The sequence below is a fragment of the Rana temporaria genome, chromosome 5 (assembly GCF_905171775.1).
Source record: "Rana temporaria chromosome 5, aRanTem1.1, whole genome shotgun sequence".
In the NCBI taxonomy this organism is placed as follows: Eukaryota; Metazoa; Chordata; class Amphibia; order Anura; family Ranidae; genus Rana; species Rana temporaria.
Window position 1 is genome coordinate 391,295,244 of NC_053493.1, and position 27,786 is coordinate 391,323,029.

Here is a 27,786-nt window from a genome sequence, read left to right on the forward strand (position 1 = left end):
CCGTTAGGAGAAACACTCCCGCCCCGGCGGAATCCAGGACTAGTTCCAGGTATTCCAGTCCCTGAGACGGAATCAACCCCGATTTCAGAAATATTGTTTATTGAAACAAACCCAGCATGGGTAGTTGCATCAACACTAGATAATTACATTGGATAAAAGTACATAAACAGTACAAAAAATAAAAAATTACAATGATTACAAAACACTTTTAAACCAAAAACTGGTCCAAAGAAGGCATCAACAGAGTGATGACTATCATATATATTAATATTCAAGGCAAGCTCTACATGTTTCGCGGGAAGATCCGCTTCATCAGGAGCTATTGGTAGTTCATCCACAGTAATGGAGATGGTTTGGGATTGAACTCATTAAGAAATGATAAAGTGTATAATAAAGTTGCGTAATTTTCTTTCATCAAGCGGTTTTGATGTTGAAGACGGCTGGTGGATTGTCCAAAAACGATCAGTAAGTAGGTGCGTAGGTTATAGTGTAAATAACTGAATATTACAAGCAACAAAGGCAAGTAAAATCAGATAAGAGGGGGACATTTGTCCCATAAGTGTCAGAAAAAAAAAATCTGAACAGACAAAAACCATGAGGCATTTGGGAAACTGAGCAATGGACACACCAGCCGGACCGCCGAATCGATATTACAGCAGTATATAGGAGAGTGTTTCATTGTAATTTATGTGATTTTTTATTTTTTGTACTGTTTATGTACTTTTATCCAATGTAATTATCTAGTGTTGATGCAACTACCCATGCTGGGTTTGTTTCCATAAACAATATTTCCACAACGATTAGTGCCTAGAAAGTCCATCTTATTGTCCCTCCAACAACAACCTCTCTTGCTTTAGTCAAGGACGTGGCACTGTGCTATTCTGAGACACCCACAGCCCATCCTGTGGTTTGTGGACTCTTTTTATTTCAAATTTAACCCCGATTTCAGGACAATCCAGAAACCAGCCGAAATCTTGGAGAGCCTGACACGTGATAGACACGGCTCCACCAATTCAGAGCTCGAAGAAGCTTGTAGGAGAATGTCGTCCAGACATCCCATGATAACAAACCCCCGCTGTCACAGCCGGGCCAGTATCGGGACAAGCACCTTGGCAAAAACCCGCCGAATAGGAAGGACACCAATTGAAAATGGTACCGCCCCCCCCGACCGCAAAGCACAGAATCTCTGGGACTTTGAGGATATGGGCACATGCAGGTGCAGGTACACGTTCACGACATCCAAGGATGCCAGAAAAAACCCCTGATGGAGTGCCGCTATTACCAAGCGAATCGACACCACCTGAAAGTTTGCACCTTGACAAAACAAACGAGGGACTTGAGGCCCAGGATTGACCGGGCCCCATCCTCCGTGGGGACACAAACAGAATGGAGTAAAACCCCTGAGACCGTTCCAACGAGGGAACTGGCACAATCACCCCCCTGACCAGAAGATCCTGGACAGCCCCTGACAGAGCCAACCGGAGGAGGTCAGAGGCCGGAGGGAAAAAACCTGTTTGGCAGACAAGAGAAAAACTCAATCTTGTACCCCAAGGAAACCACTCCGCAACCCCAACGGTCGGAGAGGAGAGACCTCCACCGAGCCACGAATGTGCGAAGCCAGTCTCCCACCCAAGACACGGGCGGGATAAGACCTTCAGGCGGAAGCAGGTATGTCCGCAGACTTGATAGGCATGCGGTATCAGGTGCGCTGCTGCCCCGCGCGGGGGATTAAGCACCTTGTAGACCTACCCCCACCGCACAGAGCGGGCGAAAAACGCTCGGAGGTAGTCAAGGAGGGTCCTTGCACATGGCGAGGTCCCCAACCCTTCCCAGACTGTGGGAACAGCATGCGCTTACCACCCGTGGCATCCTCAATGATGCCATTCAGGGAAGTCCCAAAAGGACCGTTCACCCTTAAAGGCCAACACCAAGGCCTCCTTAGAGGACTAGTCCGCAGACCAGCTCTTCAGAACCACTGCATAGACGGAAGCCCCGGATCATATCCATGGCCGCCTCGCAGAGAAATTTCTGACCCTGAACCAATTGTTCAGCCAGGTCCCTAGAGGACTCGGAAGCGTCCCCTTGTTCCAGCTCCTGCAGCAGAAGCTTCGCCCTTTCAGTCGGGGCCTGTGCCACCAGGGCCCCGGGCAGAGCCGGCCTCACCGCCGAACCCACCACCGCGAAAAAGGAGAGTGGAAGCCATGGCCCGCTCCCATCAGCGGGATCCTGAAATGCAGGAGCCCCTTCCACAGGCAACTTGGTGGCCCTGTTCAGTCTGGACACAGGGGGGTCCCACTGGCGGAGGAGAGACCTACTTTTTTTTTTTTTTAAAAGTCCCCCTCAAGGGGGTAACGGGTTGCAAAGTTTGACAAACTTTTTGCGGTGCATCCCATATTGTCCAAATAAGGAACACAAGGAAACACTTTAGCGGTGCGTGGCGGTCTGCGGAATCCAAACGGTACTGACAGGGCTGGTGTCTCCGCCACATCCTCAATTTTTAGAGTCTCACGCACCGCAGAAACAAGAGATCCTGACTTTCCATGTGGGTTAAGCCCGCAGCCTCTGACATAACAGAACCAGAAAACAGCAATTCTGCATCAGAGACATCCCCAGAAGCAGGCTCAGGGAGGGGGCGCCTTCTATCCCCCATCCGGACACTAGCTGCTTCAAACCTGGCAAGAAATCCAGGACAGCCAACATAACAAATGTGGCAGGGGAAAGGGCGTTGCTGGATAGGGAGACCTGGCTCAGGTTCCATAGTGTCAGCGCCGTGTCACCCACCCTGCAAAGCAGGACAAAAACCCCCACTGGTCACCTCCTTGCTGCTATTGCAGAGTATGGGGGCCCCTGGTACTCACCACCCCACCCAGCTGCAGAGAGAGCTGAAAAACTGAGGTGTGCCCGTCGCCTCAGGGAAGAATCACAGCATTAAAACTGTCACAAGAGACCAGAGGCTGTGCTGTGTCTGTCACCTCAGGGAAGAATCACAGCGTTTCACAGCACTAAAACTGTCATAAGAGACCAAGAGATTTCCAAGATGGCCACCGTCTGAGGTAAAAATCACCTCATATAACACAGCAGCACCCCCTAGAGTAATAACACAGTCCCCCAACAACACACGGGCCCCGGTGGTAATAAAGAAAACCCAGGAGGCCCCCCCCTTCACAGCCACTACCCAGTCAGGGGAAGGAGGGAGAGAGGAAAGCAGGGCGGACCCTCAGTCGACCTCCCCAGGGAAAACACCAGCCAGACCACTTACCTGAGTAAGGGGCCACTACTTCCCCGTCCTGCGACTACCCGGCTGGAGGCATCCCAGAAAGAACCAACGTCCTAAACGGCATGGCTGTCGGCCAGACACACTGACACAGCCATAGAGACCGGTCATATGTGTGCCCTAGAACCAAAGTTCCCCGGCTGCCCCTGGAGCAACAGGGCCTGTCGTGGACGTCCCAAAGCTGAGCTGAGGGCCGGCACACGCTCAATGGCCGAACATGGGGGGACTACAAGGGTCGAGGACCCAACCTGTCACCCAGTCGGCTGTTGATCGAAGAATCACAGGATTCAAAAATGCAGGAACAAAATAATAAAAGCGAGAAAAATCGCAAGAAATGAGAAACTCCAGAGTACAGGACTCTAGAAGTGCCTGACTCCTCTCCTGTCGTTAGGCAGAAAAAGACTGAGGCTCCTAGAGCAGGGTGTGGGTTATGCCTGGGGAGCCTGTTAAATTCTGCCTAAACTCTCCTGGTAGGAAGAAGCATAACCCTAATGTCAAAGAAGGCTGTGTCTGTCTATGAACGAAAGAGAAAATTTGATATACAAAAGTGATGGAAGGCCAAGAGCAACACAAGCAAAACTTTTTTTAATTGGAAGGATGAAACTTTTATACCAGATTTTTATTGCTGCCCGTCTACAGAATCTCCCATACTTCCTCTTTAAAGGTAAATCTAAAACCGTTTTCATTAAACACTAGAGATTCCGTCTTCAAAAGGGACTAGAAAGTCAAATATTCTGAGATCTCTGCCTCAACCAATGAGGGCAGAACCTTCCAGAGAAAGGTCAAACCATCCGCTTCCTGTGACCGATACAGCTGAGAATTTCTGGAGACCTGCAAGTGCTGCCTCCTATGGCGTGAGATGAATAACCTTAGAGAAGAAAGAGCTGGAAAAGACAACTCGGCACAAAGCACCATGGGAATTCTGGCTGATCGCACCATATGAAGGCTCTGGAGGTAAAGCCGGCACTGAAGGAGATAGAAATGAATATAATCGCAATGGACGCTGCTGCTACACACTCTGCACTACAAAATTATACAATGTACATTCAATGTCTTGTAATATGTTTTATACATTTAAAAAATTTATATTTTTACTGTAATCTCTGAATAAAGTTGCAACTTTAACCACTTGCTGACCACAGATATACGTCGGCAGAATGGCACGGGCCCAGCAGGCGCCGCGTGAGTGCGCCCGCAGGTCCTGGGAATTCTATGTTGCCGGGTGGCCTGCGACTGCAATCAACAAAGGCAGAACAGGGAGATGCCTTTGTAAACAAGACATTTCCCTGTTCTGCCTAGTGACATGGCACTGATCTGTTTCCTGTGATCGGGAACAGTGATTGCTGATGTGTCACTGGTAGCTCCTCCCCCCCAACAGTTAGAATCACTCTAGGACACACTTAACCCCCTTTAGCACCCCCTAGTGGTTAACCTATTCACTGCCAGTGTAATTTTTACAGTAATCAGTGCATTTTTATAGCACTGATCGCTGTAAAAATGACAATGGTCCCAAAAAAATTCAAAAGTGTGTGCGCCGTAAAGTTGCAGTCACGATATAATTTAAAAAAAATAATAAAAAGACATAAAAATATCCCCCTATAAATATGTAGTATACATATTGGTTTAACTGGGGGGGGGGGAAAAAATAGCTTGTTAACCACTTAAAGACCTCAGGTGTTTTTCAGATTTGGTGTTTGCAAGACTAAAACATTTTTTTCTGCTAGAAAACTACTTAAAACCCCCAAACATTATATATATATTTTTTTCTAACACCCTAGAGAATAAAATGGCGGTCATCGCAATACTTTTTGTCACACCGTATTTGCGCAGCACTCTTACAAGCGCACTTTTTTTGGAAAAAATTCACTTTTTTGAATTAAAAAATAAGACAACAATAAATTTGGCCCAATTTTTTTATATATTGTGAAAGATAATCTTACGCCGAGTAAAATGATACCCAACATGTCACGCTTTAAAATTGCGCCCGCTCGTGGCATGGCGTCAAACTTTTACCCTTAAAAATCTAGATAGGCGACGTTTAAAAAATTCTATAAGTTGCATTTTTTGAGCTAGAGAGTAGCTCTAGGGCTATAATTATTGCTCTCGCTCTAACGATCGCGGCGATACCTCACTTGTGTGATTTGAACACCGTTTTCATATGCGGGCGCTACTCGCGTATGCGTTTGCTTCTGCGCGCGAGCTCGTCAGGACGGGGCGCTTTAAAAAATTTTTTTTTTTTTGTTTTCTTATTTTATTGATTTTATTATTTTTTACACTAAAATATAAAAAAAAAAAAAAATGATCACTTTTATTCCTATTACAAGGAATGTAAACATCCCTTGTAATAGAAAAAAGCATGACAGGTCCTCTTAAATATGAGATCTGGGGTCAAAAAGACCTCAGATCTCATATTTAGGCTTAAATGCAAAAAAAAAAAGAAAAAAAAAAAAGGAAAATTTGTCATTTAAAAAAATGACAGAAAAAAAATTGTCTCTTTAAGAGGCTGGGCGGGACTGACGTTTTGACGTCACTTCCGCCCAGCAGAGCTATGAGGACGGGTGGGGGCCATCTTGCCCTCACTCAAGTCCTCACTCTCCAGGCGGCAGCATCGGATCTCCTCCGCCGCTACCGACGGCTCGGGTAAGCGGCGGAGGGCGCGGAAAAGCGGCGGGAGCCCCTCTCCCGCCACCGATAACGGCGATCTCGCGGCGAATCCGCCGCGGAGACCGCCGTTATCGTTTACACGGCCGCCCGCTGAAAACATGGATATCTCAGTTGTGGCAGCAGCTGCTGCCGTTACTGAGATATCCATGTTTAAAAAGAGGACGTATATATACAGTGGGGGGTCCTTAAGTAGTTATAAAAAAAAAAAAAAAAAAAAAAAAATGAGGCTATTATAGCAAAGAGCACAAAATATTGCTATTTTTTTATTCAAAATTTTTCGCTCCATTTTTGTTTATAGCGCAAAAAATAAAAACCCACAGAGGTGATCAAATACCACCAAAAGAAAGCTATTTGTGTGTAGGGGGAGGACATTAATTTTGTTTGGGAGACACGTCGCACAACCGCGCAATTGTCAGTTAAAAGCAACAGTACTGAATCGCAAAGAAGTGGCCCGGTCATTTGGCAGCCAAATGGTCCGAGGCTGAAGTGGTTAAATGTGGCCCATTGATGTTGGGGCTCCCTATATAAAAAGAGCTGACTACATGGTCGTCTGCAGAACTTTTTCCAGGGGGGGCATCATTTTATGGTCACCTATGCTCCGCTTCTTTGACAATGTCATGGAGGGGAGGGGCTTAGTCATTATCCCATAAAGCGCAGGCATGTGCCCATGATATGCAGCCTCACTGTGCTGAACAAACAAGTGCCCCCACTTGTAAGGTCACGGTGGTCTTCCTTCTCCCAAGTCCTGTTTCCACATGTCCCTTTGAAAATACATTACAGGCAGCAAACACAAGGGCGCACATACAGGAAGCGGCCAGAGGTGGCATTAAAGAGCTCTGTAAGCTCCGTGACACTGATCTTGCAACAGCTGTGGAGCCGACTGCACAAACACAGAGAGAGTCAGCACAGCTACAGATGCGAGCATGGCAGACCCTTGCCGATTCCAGGGGGGTCAATCGCGCCCCCCCCCCCCTTTAACCCTATGAGCGGACGCCCATGGCTGACTACTATTGCCATGAATAGCATACAAACAACCCAATATTTTGGGAAAAAAACACTGGTTCTAAACCTCCCCTACTATTTAAAACACTATAATAAAATTATTGGCGAGACACATTTTAAAATAATTGTAGCTTTAACAGAATATAAATTTTAATATATCCAGGAACACAAGAAACTTGCAAATATAACCCTCTTGCCTCTCTTCTTTCCCCCGTGGTCTGAGAAGAGAATTTGCAGGATGAAGCCAGTATTACATTCTAGTCACTTTCAAAATGTCTGCAGCCAGCACTGTGCTATATAGAAAGATGTCTGCAGACCAGGACCGTGAATGAAGAAATTCTGTTCACCCAAAAAAAAAAAACACAATATATAAAAAACACATGCAATATAGAAATCACTTATGGCCCCAGGCATTAAAGACAGGGCCTGATTTACTAGAGCAAGCATAAAAAAAACAAAATAGGATCACAAATCGGATGTTTGTAACAACTCCTGTTAAACTGGCCAAAGGGGATACAATTTTTTTTTACTGCAACCACAGGTTGAAAAAAAAATCTCAATGTTTGCAGTCAGTGTTGATGGGGGAAGGCTCCCATGAAGTTTGTGTTCTTTCGGTGTTGAGGGAGCCGTCCCCACCAGGAGAACACAGCGATGGTTAGCGGCCACATGCAAAAATCCAACATGCTGGTTGTACCCAAATCAAATCAATAGATCGACTTGGGTACAATCTGCCTGCCGATACACAGTTTGAATCTCGGCCGCTCCCTGCTGAACCGGCCGAGATTCGAATCAAGTTTGGCTTACCTACAAAAGTAGACTTTCAAAAAGGCCCACTGCTCTCAGTGATCCAATGTGTTTCAGAGAATGCTTATCTAGAGGCATGTCCATTATCCTCCTCATTCTCAGCCCTGATCTGAAGACACATCCCTCACTACACAGCAGGCAAAACAGGTCAAATGTAAAGGTTTATACTGGCCTGGACCTGCGATAAAATAGCCCTTTACAGGGAAAGAATAGGCAAAAAGTTATACTTGCACATGGCACATTTTATTGTATTCAAGAACACCAAGAAACCATTAAAGATATGAAGTGTTTTAAAATTCTGTCATCCTTTAAAACCAACCCATACTTTGCTTCTGATTGGCCACATTCCTACCACTCAGGTACCAGCACTTACTGTACAGGACAGACAGAGCTCCAGCTACTCAAAGCACCCCAGGGCTTGAGCTTCTCCAGATACACTGAAGCTTAAGAGCCCTTTCACACTGGCGCGGTGTCGGCATTAGCGGTAAAGCGTTGTTAGTTTTAGCGGAGCTTTTAAGCTCCGCTAGCGGCCAAAGAAAGGGTTAAAAGTGCCATGTTGCAGCGCTGCCCATTCATTTTAATGGGCAGGGCGCTTTGGGAGCAGTGTATACACCGCCCCAAAGATGCTGCTTGCAGGACCCCCCCCCCCCATCATCATGTAAGCGCAACGCGCACTCGAGCTTCGACACCGGGGGGGCGCTCTTCAGGTGCTATTATTAGCGCTAAAACACCTGAAAAGCGCCCCAGTGTAAAAGGGGTCTAAGGCTGGATTCACGCTTATGCATGGTCAGTGTTTTTTGCATTTTGCACTACAGAACGTGTTCCATAGGAAACCATGTTAAATGGACCATAGCGCAAATCTGCAAAAAGCACTTAAAATGCATAGGTGTGAATCAGGTGTAAATGGGAACCTTTGCTGCTCAACGCATGGAGGCTGCCCTTATTGCATTTCTGAAAATTCTTCTTGCATGGCGGTCATACCAGTCCTATAGCCTTCATTTCATTAGGCCACAAATTTAAAACAAAATCAGGGGGGGCTGACTTAGTTTGCTGAATACATGTTCCAAGGCAATTGCTCAGAAGACCAAGTTAGTATCTATGCCGACATTGCAGACCTGAAAAAGGTTAGCGGCCATTTGGAAGACTCCAGTTTCTCTCCGCACACATCTAGGTGTCTACAATGAACATCTGTGGCCAATGTGCACACTTAAAGCACATAGATTCACTTAAGCTCATTGGCCCAGAATACCCTTCATGTTGCTTGACTGTGGTTTTGCCTCTTTAGTATACACTCAAAAAATAAACATATCAGCAACATAAATATATACAGTACAATGTCATACCCCCATGAATATCTCCCCCCAATATCTTTCACATGTTACAGCATATATGTACAAGTAAACATTGCATATAAAACATTAAGGCAGTTTAATAAAACAGATAAAGTTGTGATGTCAGATCCTGAAATTTTCAACTTCGTGTCTCATTTCCTAAAGGAATAAAAAAAAAAAAGTTACAGGATTATTACTAAGTAGGGTTTAAAGCAGCATTTAAATATAACAATCTGACAATACATTATTAGATAACGGTCTTATGGCATGATCTGAGTATAGGTTGGATATTGTTGGGGGCAATACGCCATTCTGGCCTACATTTACCCAGATGTGGGTACTGCATTAGCTTTATTTCAGCCCCTTCATCCATCAAATGCTACTTATTTCATGTATGGACAAGAAGATCTGGAATTAGAGGTAGGGGGCAGCACAGCTGAAAGTGATTTTAAGATGAATTCATGTGTAGCACCAGGTCTACAATCTATATGTAGGGTGATCATCCAGGCTAAGCTCAAACACAATAAAATGCAGTGTTAATTTTGTCGACTAAATTAATACTATTTTAGTTACCGTATTTATCGGCGTATACCGCGCACTTTTTTGCGCTGAAAATCAGGGCTAAATTGTGGGTGCGCGATACCCGCTTTCCGGTGCAGAGTTTGAACACTGCGCCGGCATATACCGAGTGCAGTACACTCGTGCAGGCTCCGCTCCTCTCGCGCTCACGTCCTGGACGTGAGCGCGAGAGTAGCCGAGCCTGCCCGACTATACCCGAGTGTACTGCGCTCTGTATATGCCGGCGCCGTGTTCAAACTCGGCGCGGGGATCGAGCGGGGAGGACACCCCAGAAGGACGCCGGACCCGACGAAGAGGACACCCGAAGCTGCAGACGACGCCGCCGTGCAAGACACCAAAACTGTGTACTAAAATGTATTTATTTTACAGGAATGCGGGTCCACTTTAGGGGTGCGCGCTATACTCCGGAGCGCGCAATACCCCGATAAATACGGTAACTAAAACAAAAAAAAATAAAAAATTGAGATGACTAAAATACAGCTAAAACTAAAATGCCATTTTAGTCTAAAACTAAATTGAAATTTGACTTCAAAACTAACATTGGTCTGTAGTGCATGTTCAGACCTCATTACCATAAATAACATGAGATTTTTCACTCTAGCAGTATATAATGAGTTTGGAAATTGTAGAGAAATGTTAACTAATGCATTACAATTTAATTACACCCATTATATTTTAGACTACTAAAATTAGGTTTAGTAGACTAAAATGTACTGGAGATTTAGTCAACTGAATATGACTAAAACATTTGCAGAAGACTAAAATGGGACTAAAACTAAAATGCCATTTTAGTCCTAAAAACTAAAATCGAAATTTGCTGCCAAAATTAAAGCGGGAGTTCACCCGAAATTTTTTTTTAACATTAGATTGAGGCTCATTTTGTCAAGGGGAATCGGGTGTTTTTTTTTTTTAAATCGAAGCAGTACTTACCGTTTTAGAGAGCGATCTTCTCCGCCGCTTCCGGGTATGGTCTTCGGGACTAGGCGTTCCTATTTGATTGACAGGCTTCCGACGGTCGCATACATCGCGTCACGAGTAGCCGAAAGTCGGTGCGGCTCTATACGGTGCCTGCGCACCGACGTTCGGCTACTTTCGGAAAATCGTGACGCGATGTATGCGACCGTTGGAAGACTGTCAATCAAATAGGAACGCCCAGTCCCGCTGCCCATACCCGGAAGCAGCGGAGAAGATCGCTCTCTAAAACGATAAGTACTGCTTCGATTTAAAAAAAAAAACACCCGATTCCCCTAGACAAAATGAGCCTCAATCTAATGTTAAAAATTATGATTTTGGGTGAACCTCCACTTAAACACTGATAACATGTGGCCCAATCTGCTTTCACAGAGAGAAAAAAAAGCCTTCATAACTGTGTACTCTGTCAGATGTCTCCAAACTGCGGCCCGGGGGTCAAATACAGCCCCTTGCTTGCTTTTATCCAGCCATTGAAGCACCGTTTCATCCACGGATACCAACAATGGGGCACATTCCCGCACAATGACACCAACTATGGGGCACAATGACACCAACTATGGGGCACAATGACACCAACTATGGGGCACAATGACACCAACTATGGGGCACAATGACACCAACTATGGGGCACAATGACACCAACTATGGGGCACAATGACACCAACTACGGGGCACAATGACACCAACTATGGGGCACAATGACACCAACTATGGGGCACAATGACACCAACTATGGGACACAATGACACCAACTATGGGGCACAATGCCGCACAATGACACCAACGATGGGCCACAATTCCGCACAATGACACCAATGATGGGGCCCAATGATATCAACGATAGCGCACAATTCCTTCCACTTACACCAATAATGGGGCGCAATTACTGAAACAGTGGGGGCATTCTTTTTTTCCCCACTGAAGTCAGGACCTTTTCTGCTACCACTGTCCAGCCCTCCTAAAGTCTGAACAGTAAACTGGGCCCTTGTTTAGAAAGTTTGGAGACCCCTGCTCTATGTGAAGGTACAGGCTCATTGAAAGCCATTCCACATTTTCATTGCTTACTTCATCCACAGCTGGAGATGTATTCTTTCCTTTGCAAGGGATACGCTTGGGGTTTTTCTGCCATATAGCAATTAACCTCTTTGCGCCGGCTGTACGCATACATGCGGCCTCTCGGCGGGTGGGACTTAACGCAGAGAGGCTGCATATATGCGTGCCAAAATGTAAACAATTCTGTGGGCGTTGGGTAAAATGGAAAACTTTACAATCATGTGAAAGCCAATCTCAGTCATGCGGCACAGCCCCCTGGGCAGGAAGTGCCTGGTATTGAAGTGGTTAAAAAGGGACACCAATGGCTCACAAAATTATACTATACCTTTATTAACGAAGATTTGTCGTAGTCTTTACGATGTCTGTAAATACACTGACTCAGCATGGCGTACAACTTTTCCAGTTGCAGTACATTATATCCATGTGTTTTACTCACAACTTTTTGTAACAGTTCCTAAAATAAAATAAAAACAACACCACATTACATACATTTGCAATGGTACAATGTTTTGGATAGAGAATATATATATTTATTAGTGCTGTCAAACGATTAAAATTTTTAATCGCGATTAATCGCATTAATGTCATAGTTAACTCACGATTAATCTATCTAATTTATGACGAATTTCCCCACAAATATTGCACAATTCTGCAAGTGATTATAATTTATGATCGCTGTTTTCTAGCTGATCTAAAACCATTTTTGACATAAAGGGACACTTTTGGACAATCTACAGTTTTCAGGCAGAAAGAATAGTTTTTATTTTATAAAAGTACATGTAGGACACTGGGCAGACCACTAGGGACAAGGGGGGTGTGTATTTTTTACATACAGTACTGTAATCTATAAGATTACTGTATGTAAGGTGTTTGTTTACTTTTTTGAATTTGGCGCCGTTCTCCGCTCCCGTGCGTCGTAACGTCGCAGGGAACGGAGATCGGCGGCACACAGACACTGTGAATCGAGCGAGGAGGACCCGCCAAGCAAGGAGGACCCGCTCGATCACACAGCGGGGTGGCATCGCCAATCACACAGCGGGGTGGCATCGCTGGATCCAGGGACAAGGTGAGTAACTTGCCTGTGAATCCAGCGAGATGGTAAGCCGCGCCGCTGCACACTCTGCACGTCCACCCCGAGCCCCCCGCGTTAATCGCGCGACAAAAATATTGACGGCGTTAACATGGGTTTGCGTTAACGCCGTTAATATCGCGTTTAACGCACAGCCATATATATATATATATATATATATATATATATATATATATATATATATATATATATATATATATATATATATATATATATATATATATATATATATATATATATATATATATATATCTATATATATCTATCTATATATATCTATCTATCTATATATATCTATATATATCTATCTATATATATCTATCTATCTATATATATCTATCTATATATATCTATCTATATATATCTATCTATATATATATCTATCTATATATATCTATCTATATATATCTATCTATATATCTATATATATCTATATATCCATACACACACACACCTTATGACGTTAAAGATTTAAAACAAATCTCACACAACTGAACCCTCTTCTGTAATGCAGGCTACATATACAATAAATACATAAAAAAAAAAAAAACAATCATGCTTACCTAGGTGGATGCAGCATCGTTCCAGTGCAGCATCTGTTCACTGGGTCCTCCACAACAAGAACAGAGCAATCAAAGACCGCCGATCACTCGGTTTTCAGAGCTCCGTGAGCAGAGAGCTGTAGTCAGTCACAGCTTTCTCCTCGTCTCCCTCCTTGCTCTCTGGAGCGCTGAGCCGTGGAGGGGGCCGTACCAGACTCTCAGCGGCTAACTGAGGGACTAAAAAAGGGTCTCAGTCCAGGCATGTGGGCGGATCCAGACTTCGATTGTCGGGGTGACACAGTGCCTGGACTGATATCTGCTGAAAAACGGGTAGCAAGAGTGCAAAACGTACCACTCTTGTGATCCATAGGCGGAGAAGTCCAGACAAATGAGCTTTGGCTGGACTTTAATATGCCTCTACCTTCAAGGTAAAAAAGGGTTAAAGTGGTAGTAAAGGGTCACCCAAAATCAATTACCCTGCAAATTAAGAGCATAATGTGCTAGTATTTACGGCATATAGCACATTTGTCTGTAAAATGGATCCCTCCAGTTACACATCACTACTGACAAATCTTTCATCTGGTCTTCCTTCAGGGTTTGTTAGTGTAACGGTCACCACCGTTTACGACCTTCCATCCACGACAACAGCTCATCTGACACACAGACAAACCAGCAGGCATGCCATTTTCCCAGAATCAAGACACACAGCTCTGTACTTGTTCCAAATGTAATACCACTTTAATTGTTTCTTCTCAGTCTTATATACAGTACCAGGCATTAAAGCAACAATGAGATCTCCACCCCCCTAATCACACACTAAGGCTAATTACTAAACATTCCTTAATTAATAACAAAACACCTTCACCCACTCCGTCTCCGCATACAGCTTGACACCTCTGAGGATCAATAGGTTCTAGACAGTGTTATCACACGTAAGCAGTATTTAGTATGCATAATTAGAGTTCTGGGAGCAGACCTGGGATTAACACCTGTCCGTTACAACACCTTTACACAAGGACAATGGAATGTCTTCCAAGCCCTGATGCAATTAGCATGTCACTAGAAATGAGTCACTATTGACTGGTTGGGCCAACATCTTGCAATCTCTCAAGATCCTGCAATATGAACTATTATTGATGTCCTATCTCATGTAATACATGAATTATGATTCCCTTGCCACCCCATGCCCAAAAGGCACAGGGTGGACTCAGACCCAAGAGTTATCAGTGACGCTGACACAGGAGTATCCCCCATCCTCACAAAGTCTCTGGATGTCCCGGGTCATTCCGTTACAGTTAGTTCTGGTCATTTGAATGGCCGGGCTGCAATGACGCCACTCCCACACATCGGAGCCATGATTGGTGCACAGCATCCTCCATAGACAACACACTTGAGTGCGCTATCCATTGAGAGAGCAGTGCGCTGGTGATGATTTCAGCCGCTACATATGTAAATATCTCTTAAACGGCGCAGGTTTAGGAAATATTCACTGTACCTACAGGCAAGCCTTACCGATAGAGGTACAAGTGGAAAAGCGGAGTTTAGTACCGCTTTAAAAACCCTGAGCTACCAGCACAGTTTAAAAACACACACGCAGTCCAACATAGCCCATTGAACACTGCGGAGGTAGGTGGTGTCAGAGCTGGGCTGCTCCCTGACCAGGAACACTTGCAGCTACAATGGGAACAAACATTTTTAGGAAATTGGGGTAGGGTAGAACGCCTGAATGTTTTATTGCCGTCTGCCTGGTGACGACAACACGTCTGTCAAGAAGTTAGCATTGACAACCATACTTCTGACTGAATATCAGATGACTGACCGAACAGTCATGAAAGTGGACTTCACTTGCTACATTGATCTGGGTAGGTAACAACCAAGGACATCCGCAAAGACAGTCCTTATATATTTTTTTGCACATTATTTTTATTGGTCAAATAAAAAAAATAAAAAAACATGCATAGCCATACGCAAACAGAGAAACTTGCCTTAAGGCTCTGGTGATCCACGTAGAATTCCGGCACCGGCTCAGAGAGGACATCCATAATTGTATTCACGCTTATAAGGCTCTGCTGTTCCACTTGCATTTGTCTTCCACGGGTCATTCTCAGAACGCACGCATCTAAAATCAATATTGAAATTTAATTCACTTTTCAGTGACAAAAAATAAATAAAATCAGGTGATCAGCCTATTATCTGGGCATGAAAACCTCAAATCAGCTTAAGGCTCCATTCACACCTAGGCAGACAAATTCGCAGCGTTTTGTCGCCGCAAATCGCGGTACAAATAGCGGCGTTTTGTACCGCGATTTGCCGCGAAAAAACGCCGGTATTGTCCGCCTAGATGTGCCCCAGATTGACCCCCTCTATGGAGATGCTTCCCATCTCCTAGCCGAACGCCGAAAACCACGGCAGGCGTTCAGCGTGGAGATGTGAACCATCTCCATAGAGGGACATGTGTATTCATCCCTCTGGCGGCAGCGGCGTAGCACTACAGGCGTAAAAACGCTTAGGTGTGAATGGGGGCTTAAAATTATATTCTTCATTTCAAACATGTAATATTGTTTTTAAACTTGCATCCTAACAGTAGTAGTGTCCAAAATGAACAATGTTATTTCCTAACTGTTAATGTGAAACAAAAAATTGGGGATATATTTTTTTTTTACACACACACACACACACACACACACACACACACACACACACCTTGTAAAGGCAGAACGTTTTTTTAATCTTAATACATTCGATGCATTAAAGGGGTTGTAAAGGTATCATGGAGAGTCAGGACGCCCACCAACACACAGCTCCTTTCTCTATCTGCAACGTAGAGAGCGTCCCGACTCTCCTGTAGTCCAAGGGAGGGAGAGAGCACGACACTCCACACCAGGGAGAAAGCCTTGCATTACTGTGTGGAGTTACAGACGGAAGAACAGGAAGTGAGGATTTCTCAGAAGAAATAAGGACATTTAAAAGCAAAATCAAAAGGACGAGGTAAGTGAAGGAGGACTGCACTAAGGTAAAAGGAAGCTATTTAGGAAAAAATAAATAAAAAAAATGTACCTTTACAACCCCTTTAAGATAAAAGGCCTTCGGTGTATAGCAGGAGTTAAATGTCATTTTTTGCATGTGTGTGCTGTAATATTTGTTTCCGTTTATGGCTGCACCATCTTTAATGCATCTTTCAGGGTGAGCCCCCCAAATCTTTGTTGGTCTATTGCAGGCATGTCCAAAGTCCGGCCCGCGGGCCAATTGCGGCCAACCTGGGGATTTGGATATAAAATATGGTTTGTGGCCCCCAAGGCCACAAACTATCTATACAGTATTTATCGGTGCTGCCATGGAGGGGGCGGGACGAGCGCCATCAGATTACATGAATAGAATCTCCTGTTTACTCAGCGACGTCTGTAATAGGAAGTCCCATCTCCTGGGCTGGCATTGGACGACTCCTCTGTCTATCATAGGAGGCAGGACTTTGTATTAAAGAGGTCACAGAGTAAACAAGAGAGATTCTTTTGATTGTAATCTGTTGGCACTCGTCCTGTCCCCTCCGAGGCAGCAGATGGGCATCGATCAGGCTGCATTCATGGCACATGTAAGGCTGCATTGATTACAATGGTGAGGCTGCATTCATGGCAATGGTAAGCCCGTGTGTATTATTCGCAGATAAATACGGTATATCCAAATAACACGCCCAAGCTCATCCTTAGTCCTGAGCAGTGCTCAGGGATTCGTTGAGGCCACAAAAGAGATATATACAGTATATCCAAATAACACGCCCAAGCTCATCTCTTCACCAAACAGTCACAAAGGCAAGAGAATTCTGGTTGGGCAGTGTATTAGTGCTAGGAGGAACACAGACCAAATTTTAATGGTTCAAAGAAGGCAAAATAGTCGGCCCTCACGCTTGTTCACTTCATCAAATCTGCCCCTCTTTGAAAAAAGTTTGGACACCCCTGGTCTATTGTATGGATTCTGCCCAAATCCTTTTGGGCAGAAGCACCCCACTCCCTTATCATTGCCCACCTGTTATAGGAGGCGTCCTTTAGTTCTCCCATATAGGAGTGTTTTTCTTCCATGGTTCAGAGAAGCAGGATCTTCCATTCTATGGATAGCGTAGGACCCACTAATCGTGGGGTACTTTGTGGCAGCAAGTGGGCTTAAGCACCATACAGCCATATGGTGTGACCAAATCCCTATTTTTTTTTTTTTTTTTTTTTTTTAAGATGTTCAGGCATTTTAAATAGCCTTGCAGGAGGAAAATTTTAGAAAAAGCCAGGTATTTCAGGTGTTACAGTGGGCCCAAAATGACACGGTGCTGTATAACACGCTTTAGAGGAGCAGGAGCTTTAATTTTTTTCCAGGTTTACAAACGCTTTAAGTTTCAAGCAGGGCTCCACTTTAGTCACGGCCAATTGCAACAGTAAAATGCCTTCACATACCATTTAGGTCTTTATGATCACCATTTAATGCCGCCGCTGGGACTTCCTCGTGTCTTTTTCCAAGCTCCCCGGAAGGATCTGCATTCTCCACTTCCTTCTCTATGCCACTGATGTCAAGATTAGAATTTTCCGTTTCCATTGAGGACTCGTCTAGGAGTTCTATTTCAGTCTGCTCTAGGCTGGACTCCTTAGGATCCGCTTCACTCCCTGCTTCATAGCTTTTTTCACCACGAACAGCTGGTACTTTCTTCTTTTTAGAACACACGCCAGCGCTCCAGCGGCTCCGCCGTCTAAGTTTCCTCCTGCCTGCATTTTTCAGGGCAAGGTTGAAAGTTAGTAACAATTTCAGTACTAGGAAAAATAAGCAAAATAACCCCCACAAAATTTCAACTTATAATAGAAAAAAGTTGCAAAAAAATCTTAAAGTACTAGCTGGCATAAAGACATCACTGTTCCAATTATTAGACTACACATTCACCCCAACACCACCCTTCTCCACAGGATGACAATGTGGCTGTGTGTAATGCAGAAGTGTGTGTGGGGGAGGGAGGGGGTTGGGGAGAATTTTGGTTTACTTGGATCTTTCACGTCTGAAAAGCGCACAGTGTCATGTGGAGTCCCCCCAAGGGTCCCCCCTGTCGCCGGTGCTTTTCAACATCTATCTTCGCCCTCTCTTTGAAATCATCAGTAGCCAAGAACTACTCTATTACTCATATGCAGACGATACGCAATTGTATTTTCGCATCTGTAACAAAAAGGATCATCATCTCAGTTTAGGGAAATGTCTCTCTTTGATAGAAAACTGGACGACTAAGAGTTATCTTAAACTCAATAGCTCTAAAACAGAACTTCTCATGTTTCACGCCAGCCGCAAGAGTCAACTGGCACCAACCTGGACACCCCCGCCCATTCTGGGCCAAATCATCACCCCTAGCTCCAAAGTCAAAAGTCTCGGGGTCATCTTCGACACCTACATGACAATGGATGCACAAATAGGGTCAGTAGTCAGCGGATCTCACCATCTGTTGCGCCTACTACGCAGACTTATTCCATTTATCCCCAAAGAAGACGTAGCATTCGTGGTGGGAACAATTGTGAACTCCAGACTGGACTATGCAAATGCCCTTTACCTCGGACTCCCAAAGTACCAAATCTCTTGTCTGCAAGTCGTTCAAAATATGGCCGCCAGACTTGTGACTGGGAAAAAACCATGGGAATCAATCTCACCTTCGTTGAGAACCCTTCACTGGTTGCCAGTAAAAGACAGAATTGCATTTAAAGCACTCTGTCTGACGCATAAGTGAATCCATGGGAAGGCTCCGCAATATCTTTGCGACAAGATAGAACCCCACAATTCCAATCGCGTTCTGCGATCCACTGACCAAAATCTGATCAAGGTACCCAAAGTAAGATACAAGTCCAAAGGAGAAAGAAGGTTTGCTTTCCAAGGTCCTAGACTATGGAACGCTTTACCAACCAGCATTCGGTTGGAGGAAAACCACCTGGCCTTCAGAAGACTGATCAAAACTCTGCTCTTTTGATGTCAAGAGACAGGAACAACAAGCGCCCAGAGGTGATTTAGTTTGCATGGGCCGCGCTATATAAGTTTTTCATTCATTCATTTCCTTTAAATCACTTTCTTGGGAGAACAAATACTTAAGCTGCTGACTTATTACAAGGATGTTTACCTGTCCAGCAGGGATTCAGTTACCCTCACCCGAGTTGATTTTTAAAACCGGCTTCGGAATCTTGACTAAGGTCATATTTGAGGATCTATATGACCAAATCCCTGAAGTCTTAAAGCTTAAAAAAAGATAACAGAAGGTTCATTTTTATTTAAAACAAACCTATCATACTTGCCTCCTCTGTGCAGTTGGCTTTACACAGAGTGGCAAATAACAGGGAACCCTGTCCTACCATGTCCATGTTGCTGGGCATGTTAGGGATTCAGGCTTCATGACGGTTTGCATATCTACAAAATGGGTCTGAACCATGGAGATAGACCAAAGCTCTGGACCAGTATAACATGTGGCAACATGCCTAGGTGAGCGCCTAACGCAGGATCCAATTCCTGAAGCAAACACTAGACTGGCCTTGCAGCCCTAGCATGGTCCCAAAGGTCAATTCCGAGGATTACCGACCCAGAAACCGTTAAACAGCCCAGGAGATAAGCAGTCAAATCTTAAGTGCCCAAGGAACAGAAATGGTCCCCCCCCCCGGTATAACCCACACCCTGCTCTAGTAGCCTCAGTTCGTAACAAGCAGTACAAACAAAGGAGGGGTGGGTGCTGTGTCCGTCTATGAACTCAGAGAAATGGATTTTACGGTGAGTACAAAAATCCTATTTTCTCTTCCGTTCATAGACGGACACAGCATCCTTTGACAGTAGGGACGTCCCAAAGCAGTGTCAAAAAATTTGAGGGGTGGGAAAATAACACAGCAAAACAGGTTACACCCCAAACAAACCCGGAGTTGCTCAACGGAGGAACTCCAACCATAAGCTGCCGCCTGTAACACCTGTGGCCGTAGGAGGCATCAGAAGATGCACACACATCCACCTTGTAAAACTTTGAAAAAGTGTAGATCGACGACCAGGTCGCTGCCTTACCCCTCTGTAACACAGAGGCATGATGCCGGAAAGCCCAAGAGGCCCCGATCGCCCTGGTCGAATGCGCCGTAACCCGAAAGGGAGGCGCCCGCCCCTTCAGGGCATAGGCCTGAAGCACAACCTGTCGTATCCACCTAGAAATGGTGGCTGACGAGACTGCCAGACCTATTCTGGGACCAGCCACCGACACGAACAGTGAGTCCGACTTCCGGAACGGAACCGTAGCAGAGAAGTACACTTGTAGGGCCCGAACCACATCCAGGGAATGTAAATTGCCCTCCTTCTGGTTTTTCGGCTGAGGACATAAGGATGGAAGAACAATGTCCTCAATGTGAAAAGCCGAAACCACTTTCGAGAGAAAAAGACGGCTGCGGCCCCAGCACCACCTTATCCTTATGGATGACCAAATAGGGAGCCTTGCAAGACAAGGCTGCCAGTTCAGATACTCGTCTGATCGACGTAATTGCTACCAGAAAAAAAAAAAAACATCTTTTGTGACAGAGTCAACAAAGGGATCTTTCGGATGTCCCCAAAGGGAGCATCCTGAAGCACCGAAAGGACTAAATTCAAGTCCCATGGGGGTAGTGGATGGCACACCGGAGGAGCCACATGTCGGACCACCGTACAAACGTACGCACCAAGGAGTGCGCCGCCAAGGGTCACTGAAAGTAAACGGCCAGAGCCAAAATCTGACTCTTAACCGTACTCAAGGCGAGAGCCTGATCCACTCCCCGCTGTAAAAAACAGCAGAATCCTAGACTCCACGTATGAACAAGGGTGCCACTTCATCTCCTCACACATTGAGATGTAGGCTTTCCACGTACGATGGTAAATCCTACGTGAGGTAGACTTCCGTGCACGCAGCATGGTAGAGACCCCCGAGCCTAACAGGCCTCGGTCCATCAGTACCTGCCTCTCAACATCCACGCCGTTAAAGCCAGCGACTGTAAAGCAGGGTGAAAGATCGGACCCTGCGACAGAAGATCTGATCTCAGAGGTAGACAGGGGGCGTCTGCCACCAGACGCACCAGGTCCGCGTACCAGGAGCGGTGCGGCCAGTCTGGGGCGATCAGGATTGTTGGAATCCCTTCGGCTTCTACTCTGCGCAGCAGGCGAGGAAGAACCTTCAGAGGAGGGAAGGCGTAAATCAGTCGATAGTGACCCCAAGGAGCCACCAACGCGTCTGCCCACGGGTCCTTCGACCTGGCCATGAACCGTGGCACCTTCCAGTTGAGACGGGACGCTAGAAGGTCCACGTCTGGAGTGCCCCACTTTTGGCACAGACCCCGAAACACTTCCGGGTGAAGTGACCATTCTCCTGGGTCCACTGATTGGCAACTTAAGTAGTCGGCTTGCCAATTCTGAACACCCGGAATGTACACGGCCAATAGAGCCGGAACGGACCTTTCAGACCACTGAAGGGTGTGCGCTACTTCCAGCGCTGCAGCCGAGCTTCATGTGCCTTCCTGATGATTGACATACGCCACGGCCGTGGCGTTGCCGGACTGGATCCTGACCGGTCGGCCCTGCAGCTCCAGGGACCACCCGGCAAGGCACAGCTTGAGTGCTCGGAGCTCCAGAACATTGATCGGCAGGCGAGACTTTTGAGTCCAGCGCCCCTGGGCTGACTGGGTGCCCCAAACGCCCTCTCAGCCGGTGAGGCTAGCTTCCATCGCGACCACTGTCCAGTGACCTGGCAGAAATTACTTCCCGGTCCGAAGCACCGGAGACGTCAGCCACCACACCAGGGAAGACTTGACCAGTTGACAACTGAATCTGGTAATCCAGAGAAGACGGGAGCCTGTCCCAACGTGACAGAATCTTCTTCTGTAGTTCCCTGGTGTGGAATTGATATAAGGAACTGCCTCGAAAGAGGCCACCATCAGACCCAGAACCCTCATGCAGAATCGAAGAGACGACCACTTCTGGGTCAACAACTGCTGCACTGCAGATTGCAGAGTCTGAAGTTTCTCCTTTGGGAGAAAAACGCTCGCCTCTGCGGAATCCAGGATTAGCCCCAGGTATTCCAGACGCAGAGACGGAACACTGACTTCTGGATATTCGGAAGCCAGCCGAACTCTTGGAGAGTCTGACACGTGATAGACACGTCCTCTTCTAATTCTGAGCCTGAGGAGCTCTCAGGAGAAGGTCGTCCAGATACCCCACGATAGCGATCCCTCGCCGTCTCAGCAGGGCCAGTATCGGGGCGAGCACCGTGGTGAAAACCTGTGGTGCCGAGGCCAGGCCGAACAGGAGGGCCACAAATTGAAAGTGGTCCTCCCCGATTGCAAAGCGAAGAATCTCTGGTGCCTTGTGCATACGGGAACATGCAGGTATGCGTTCATGATATCCAAGGATGCCATGAAGTCCCCCTGATGGAGCGCTGCTATTACCGAGCAAATCTACTCCATCCTGAATTTTTGCACTTTGACAAGGCAATTGAGGGCCTTGAGGTCCAGGATTGGACGGACCCCTCCTTTTTGGGGGCTACAAACAGATTGGAGCAAAACCCCTGAAACCGTTTCATCAAGGGAACTGGCACAATCACTCCCCTGACAAGAAAATCCTGGACAGCCCCTGACAGAGCCTGCCGGCAAACCGGAGGAAACTGGAGGTTGGAAGGAAAAAATCTGTTTGGTGGACAAGAGATAAACTATCTTGTACCCCGAGGAAACTACTCCGCAAACCCAACAGTTGGAGGGGAGACACCTCCACCGAGCCGCGAATTTACGAAGCCGGCCCCCCACCCGAGACCCGGGCGGGGGTAGACCTTCATGCGGAAGCAGGTTTGTTAGGCTTGCGGAACCAGGGGCGTTTCTGCCCTGCAGCGGGCACCTTAGCACCTTGCAAACTTTTTCCTGCTGCACAGGGCGCACGGAAAAAACGCGTTGGGGTAGTAAAAGAGGTCCCTTGCCTACGGCGAGGCTCCTTGCCCTTCCCAGACTGTGGGAGCAGTGTGCTCTTTACCACCTGAGGCATCCTTAATGAGGTCATCCAGGGACGCCCCAAAAAGCCACTCACCCTTAAAGGGGCAAATCCACCAAGGCCTTCTTGGAGGATCGGTCCGCAGACCAGCATTTCAGCCACACAAGGCGGCGTAGTACCACTGCATAGGTGGAGGCTCTGGAAAGCAAGGGAAGCGTATCCAGGGCTGACTCACAGACAAATGTTAGACCCTGAACCAATTGTTCAGCCAGGTCCTTGCAGGTCTCGGAAGTATCCTGCTCCTCCAGCTTCTGCAGCAACAACTTTGCCCGTTCAGTCAGTGTCTGTGACACCAGAGACCCGGCCACGACCAGTCTCACAGCGAACCCACAACTGTGAACATAGAGCGGGCCACAGACTTCACTCTCCCATCAGTGGGGTCCGTAAAAGCAGGAGCCCCTACCACAGGCAATGTGGTGGCCTTACTCAGTCTGGACACAGGAGGGTCCGCTGACGGAGGAGAGACCCATTTTTTTTTTTAAGTCCTCCTCAAAGGGATAACGGACCGCAAAGTTTTTTAGGAACAGCAAAAACTTTGTGGCGTGTCCCATTCCTCACATAGCAAATGCTGCAAATAAGGAGCACAGGGAAATACTTTTTTGCAGTGCTGGGCGGTTTGTGGAAACCTAAAAGGGACCGGCACAACTGGTGCTCCCGCCAAATCCTCAAGTTTATGAGTATCACGCACCGCAGAAATAAGAGCTCCAACAAATTCCCTATCATGTACTGACCCTGAGGCAGAGTCATCCTCACAGTCTGTGTGGGTTAAGCCTGCAGTGTCAGAGACATCCCCAGAAACAGGCTCAGGGAGGGGCGCTTTGTACCCCCCTACTGGGCACCAGCTGCTTCAAACCTGGCGAGAAACGCCTCAAGTACAGCCGACATTGCCTCAACAGATGCGGCAGGAGCAGGGGGATTAAAGTATAACTCAGGCATTGCTGGGACAGAAACACCAGGTTCAGGTTCCATATTGCCCCACTGCTGTGTACTGCAAGACAGAACAACCCACCGGTCACCTCCTGGCTGCAAAAATAGAAGCAGAGGCCTCCCAGGGACTCACCACCCCACACAGCTGCATAGAGAGCTGAAAACCTGAGGTGTGCTCTGATGTGCTGGCTGTGCCAGTCACCTCAGGGAAGAATCACAGCCTTTCACAGCACTAAAACTGTCACAAGAGACCAAGAGATTTCCAAGATGGCCACCGTCTGAGGTAAAAATCACCTCATATAACACAGTAGCACCCCCCAGAGTAACAACACAGTCCCCCAACAACACACGGGCCCCAGTGGTAATAAAGAAAACCCAGGAGGCCCCCCTTCACAGCCACTACCCAGTCAGGGGAAGGAGGGAGAGGAAGGGGAGAGAGGAAAGCAGGGCGGACCCTCGGTCGACCTCCCCAGGGAAAACACCAGCCATACCACCTTACCTGAGCAAGGGGCCACTACTTACCTGTCCTGCGACCACCGGCTGGAAGTATCCCAGACAGAACCAACATCCACTAACGGCATGGCTGTCGGCCAGACACACTGTGACAAAGCCATAGAGACCGGTCATATGTGTGCCCTGGAACATGTAGTTCCCCGGCCGCCCCTGGAGCAATGGGGCCTGTCGTGGACGACCCAGAGCCGAGCTGAGGGCCGGCACACGCTCGATGGCTGAACATGGGGGGACTACAAGAGTCAAGACCCAGCCTGTCACCCAGTCGGCTGTTGATAGAAGAATCACAAGATTCAAAAATGCAGGAACAAAATAATAAAAAGCGAGAAAATCGCAAGAAAAAAATCTCCAGAGTTACAGGAACTCCAGAGAGCCTGCCTCTTGTCGTTGGGCAGAAGAAAAAAAAGGCTACTAGAGCAGGGTGTGGGTTATACGGGGGGGGGGGGGGTCACGCCCCCTGGGGGGAGCTGCACTGAGGTTTGTGTTTGTTAACACTTTAAGTGCTTTTTTTCTGCCTAAACTCTCCTAATGAAAGCGGATATAACCCTACTGTCAAAGGAGGAAAAAAAAAAAAAAAAGAAGGATGGCCTTCCCAATAAAATTCAAATTGCGGCGATACGGAACGCCAGAATGTGAACAGAGTCTTTGAGGAGGAGCCATGTGGTTTATTAATTTACAGATTCTGGCTTTTAAATGTTTATATAATCACAGAACGCCATTTTAAAAACTGGGAGAGTGGCTGTAGGGGAGAGAAATCCCTGCCTGTTGTCATGGGGAGAGGTGGCCTGGTGGTGGGAGGCGATTAGGAGCATGTTACACCCCAAATACAGGTGTAACATTATCCCTAAAAAGGTGAACCTATCCCTTAATGCAGAACATAGTATAACATTGAAGCACATAATTGTAAAATTAAAAACAAAACACCACATGGGGGGGGGGGGGGGGTTTACTCACACAATACTTTGCCCACCTTTTCAACCATGAATCCAGGCATGAGTGTGGACAGGGAACAGGCAGGTAAACCACCACTAGGGCACTCGCCATTCTGTGCCACAGAACTCCCAGGAGGGTCCAATCTTCCACCATCACAGTGGGCTATGCTCCAAAGGTTTTTAAGGGCTTGACTCCCTGCCCCCAGCTGGGGTTCACTGCCCTGGACCTGTTTTTGCACCTTGTGGCCCTCAAGGCAATATATCATTGCCTAGGGTCCAGGTGCCATCCCACTGTAAGCCATTGGTAATGAATGTGGAAAAGCCAGCCTTATCTTATATCTTAATTTATATTAATCCCAGATATAAGTCTTGATAAGCTGGCCATTTACATACAGAAAATGTCCCATACTGGACAAGAAAAAAAAAAAAAAAAAGTTAATTAAAATATGTGAATGAGATTTTTATGTAGTTCCAAGTGCTTGTATCTATACACCACTGTGATTTACACATGCATACATTTTGTGTTTAACCTCGAGGATGATGTACGCCGTAACAGGTTTAAATACTACAAAACTAGACATTCTTACTGTTGCAAATGTATCCTACATCTACGACATTTACGATAAGGAATAAACTCACTTGCACTGGGTGTACTGGCAGCGACAGGAGGTGCAGATGGCGTTGCATTTAATTTTTCACGCTCTGTGTCTGCTTTCCTCCCATCTGGTGCATTCATGTTCTTAGGAGGCACATGGTAATAAGAAGGTGCATATTTTGCAGTGGCGAAACCTGTGTTGAAGAAAGTAATACAGTTTTGATTTGGGAGGAAAAAGCCATTTAGTACAGAATACAGATTTAAAGAAAGAAAAAAAAAAAAAAGTACCCATCTTTTCCCAATGTAAAAAGCAGGTTATATTGAATGTGCACCCACACGCAGGTACAAGTAGGGCAGTGTTTCTCAATTCCAGTCCTCAGGCCCCCCCAACAGGTCAGGTTTTCAGGATTTCCATTATTTTGCACAGGTGATTTGATCAGTTTCACTGCCTTAGTAATCACCACAGCCTTTTCATCTGAGGGAAATCCTGAAAACCTGACCTGTTGGGGGGGCCTGAGGACTGGAATTGAGAAACACTGAAGTAGGGTCCAATGCTTGCATTTGAAAGCAAACCTGTGATTTGTCCATGGGAACATTTTTTGAAAAAACTCAACTAGTTCAGCAGGGAACGGCTGAATTTCATTCGATGTATAGGCAGTAAAAGGGGGGGGGGGGGGGGGGGGTCGACCTATTATCGGCGGGCGGGGGGATGCAACATTCAAATTTTTCAAAGTATTAGAAAAAAAAAAAAAAAGTGCCAATGATCCCTCCATAAAGAGTACCTGTCACTGCCTATTAGGCCCCATGTACACGGGACGCTGCTAAACGTAGCTCATTCAATGTAATCCTATGGTGACCATGTACACAGTCTTGTTGATTGCCGTTTTTAGGCAGTTGCATTTAACGGCGTTTCTTTGAAAGCAAAAAAACATGTGTTCAGACGCAGAAGATTTCCACGTTTCAGACGCCAAACGCAACAAAAACGCGGTAACCCGGTTTAGCAGTGTTTAGTTTATAGGAGTTTTTTGCCTTTGGCTTTTTTTTAACACTTCTAAAACGCAAAACGGACGTTTTAAATATCTGTCAAGTTTAATAATTTAGGAGCAGTTGTAAAAACGTCCCGTGTACATGGAGCCTGACTGTCACAAAAATGTTACATTCCTTGTGACAGGAAAAAAAAAAATAAAAAAAAAAAAATATGATGGGTGTAATACAAAACATTGGTAAATCGATATCGGCCTGAAAGGTGACCGAAAAAATAAATAAATAAAATCGGTATTGTATCTGCCCTGAATAAATTATATTGGTTGACACCTAATAGGCAGGCTGATAGTACCCAAGCTGATACATCTGTCGAATTTCCATGTGATTGCAAGCGGTTATAGCTGCTAGCAGTAGTCATTGTATTCTGCTGGCCAGGAAAGGTTGAACACGCCCCCTTACAAGGGATTGACTGGGAATATGCACTACTGGATAAAACCA

At 46.2% G+C, this 27,786-nt stretch overlaps 1 protein-coding gene across 2 annotated transcripts in view; it reads right to left on the reverse strand.

The window, feature by feature from the left end:
• Window positions 1–9,155: 9,155 nt before the first annotated feature.
• Window positions 9,156–27,786, reverse strand: part of ATAD2 (ATPase family AAA domain containing 2) — a 69,283-nt gene continuing 50,652 nt past the window's right edge. Inside the window, exons 24-28 of one of the 2 annotated variants that reach the window (XM_040354923.1) lie at window positions 26,349–26,498; window positions 17,769–18,053; window positions 15,297–15,430; window positions 12,005–12,133; window positions 9,156–9,234 (exon numbers count right to left, since the gene is read on the reverse strand). In XM_040354923.1, the coding sequence (XP_040210857.1) occupies window positions 9,199–9,234; window positions 12,005–12,133; window positions 15,297–15,430; window positions 17,769–18,053; window positions 26,349–26,498 (734 nt within the window). In that variant the 3' untranslated portion in view covers window positions 9,156–9,198. Of the gene's footprint in view, window positions 9,235–12,004; window positions 12,134–15,296; window positions 15,431–17,747; window positions 18,054–26,348; window positions 26,499–27,786 lie in introns of both variants that reach the window. The other variant, XM_040354922.1, reaches the window with a different exon arrangement.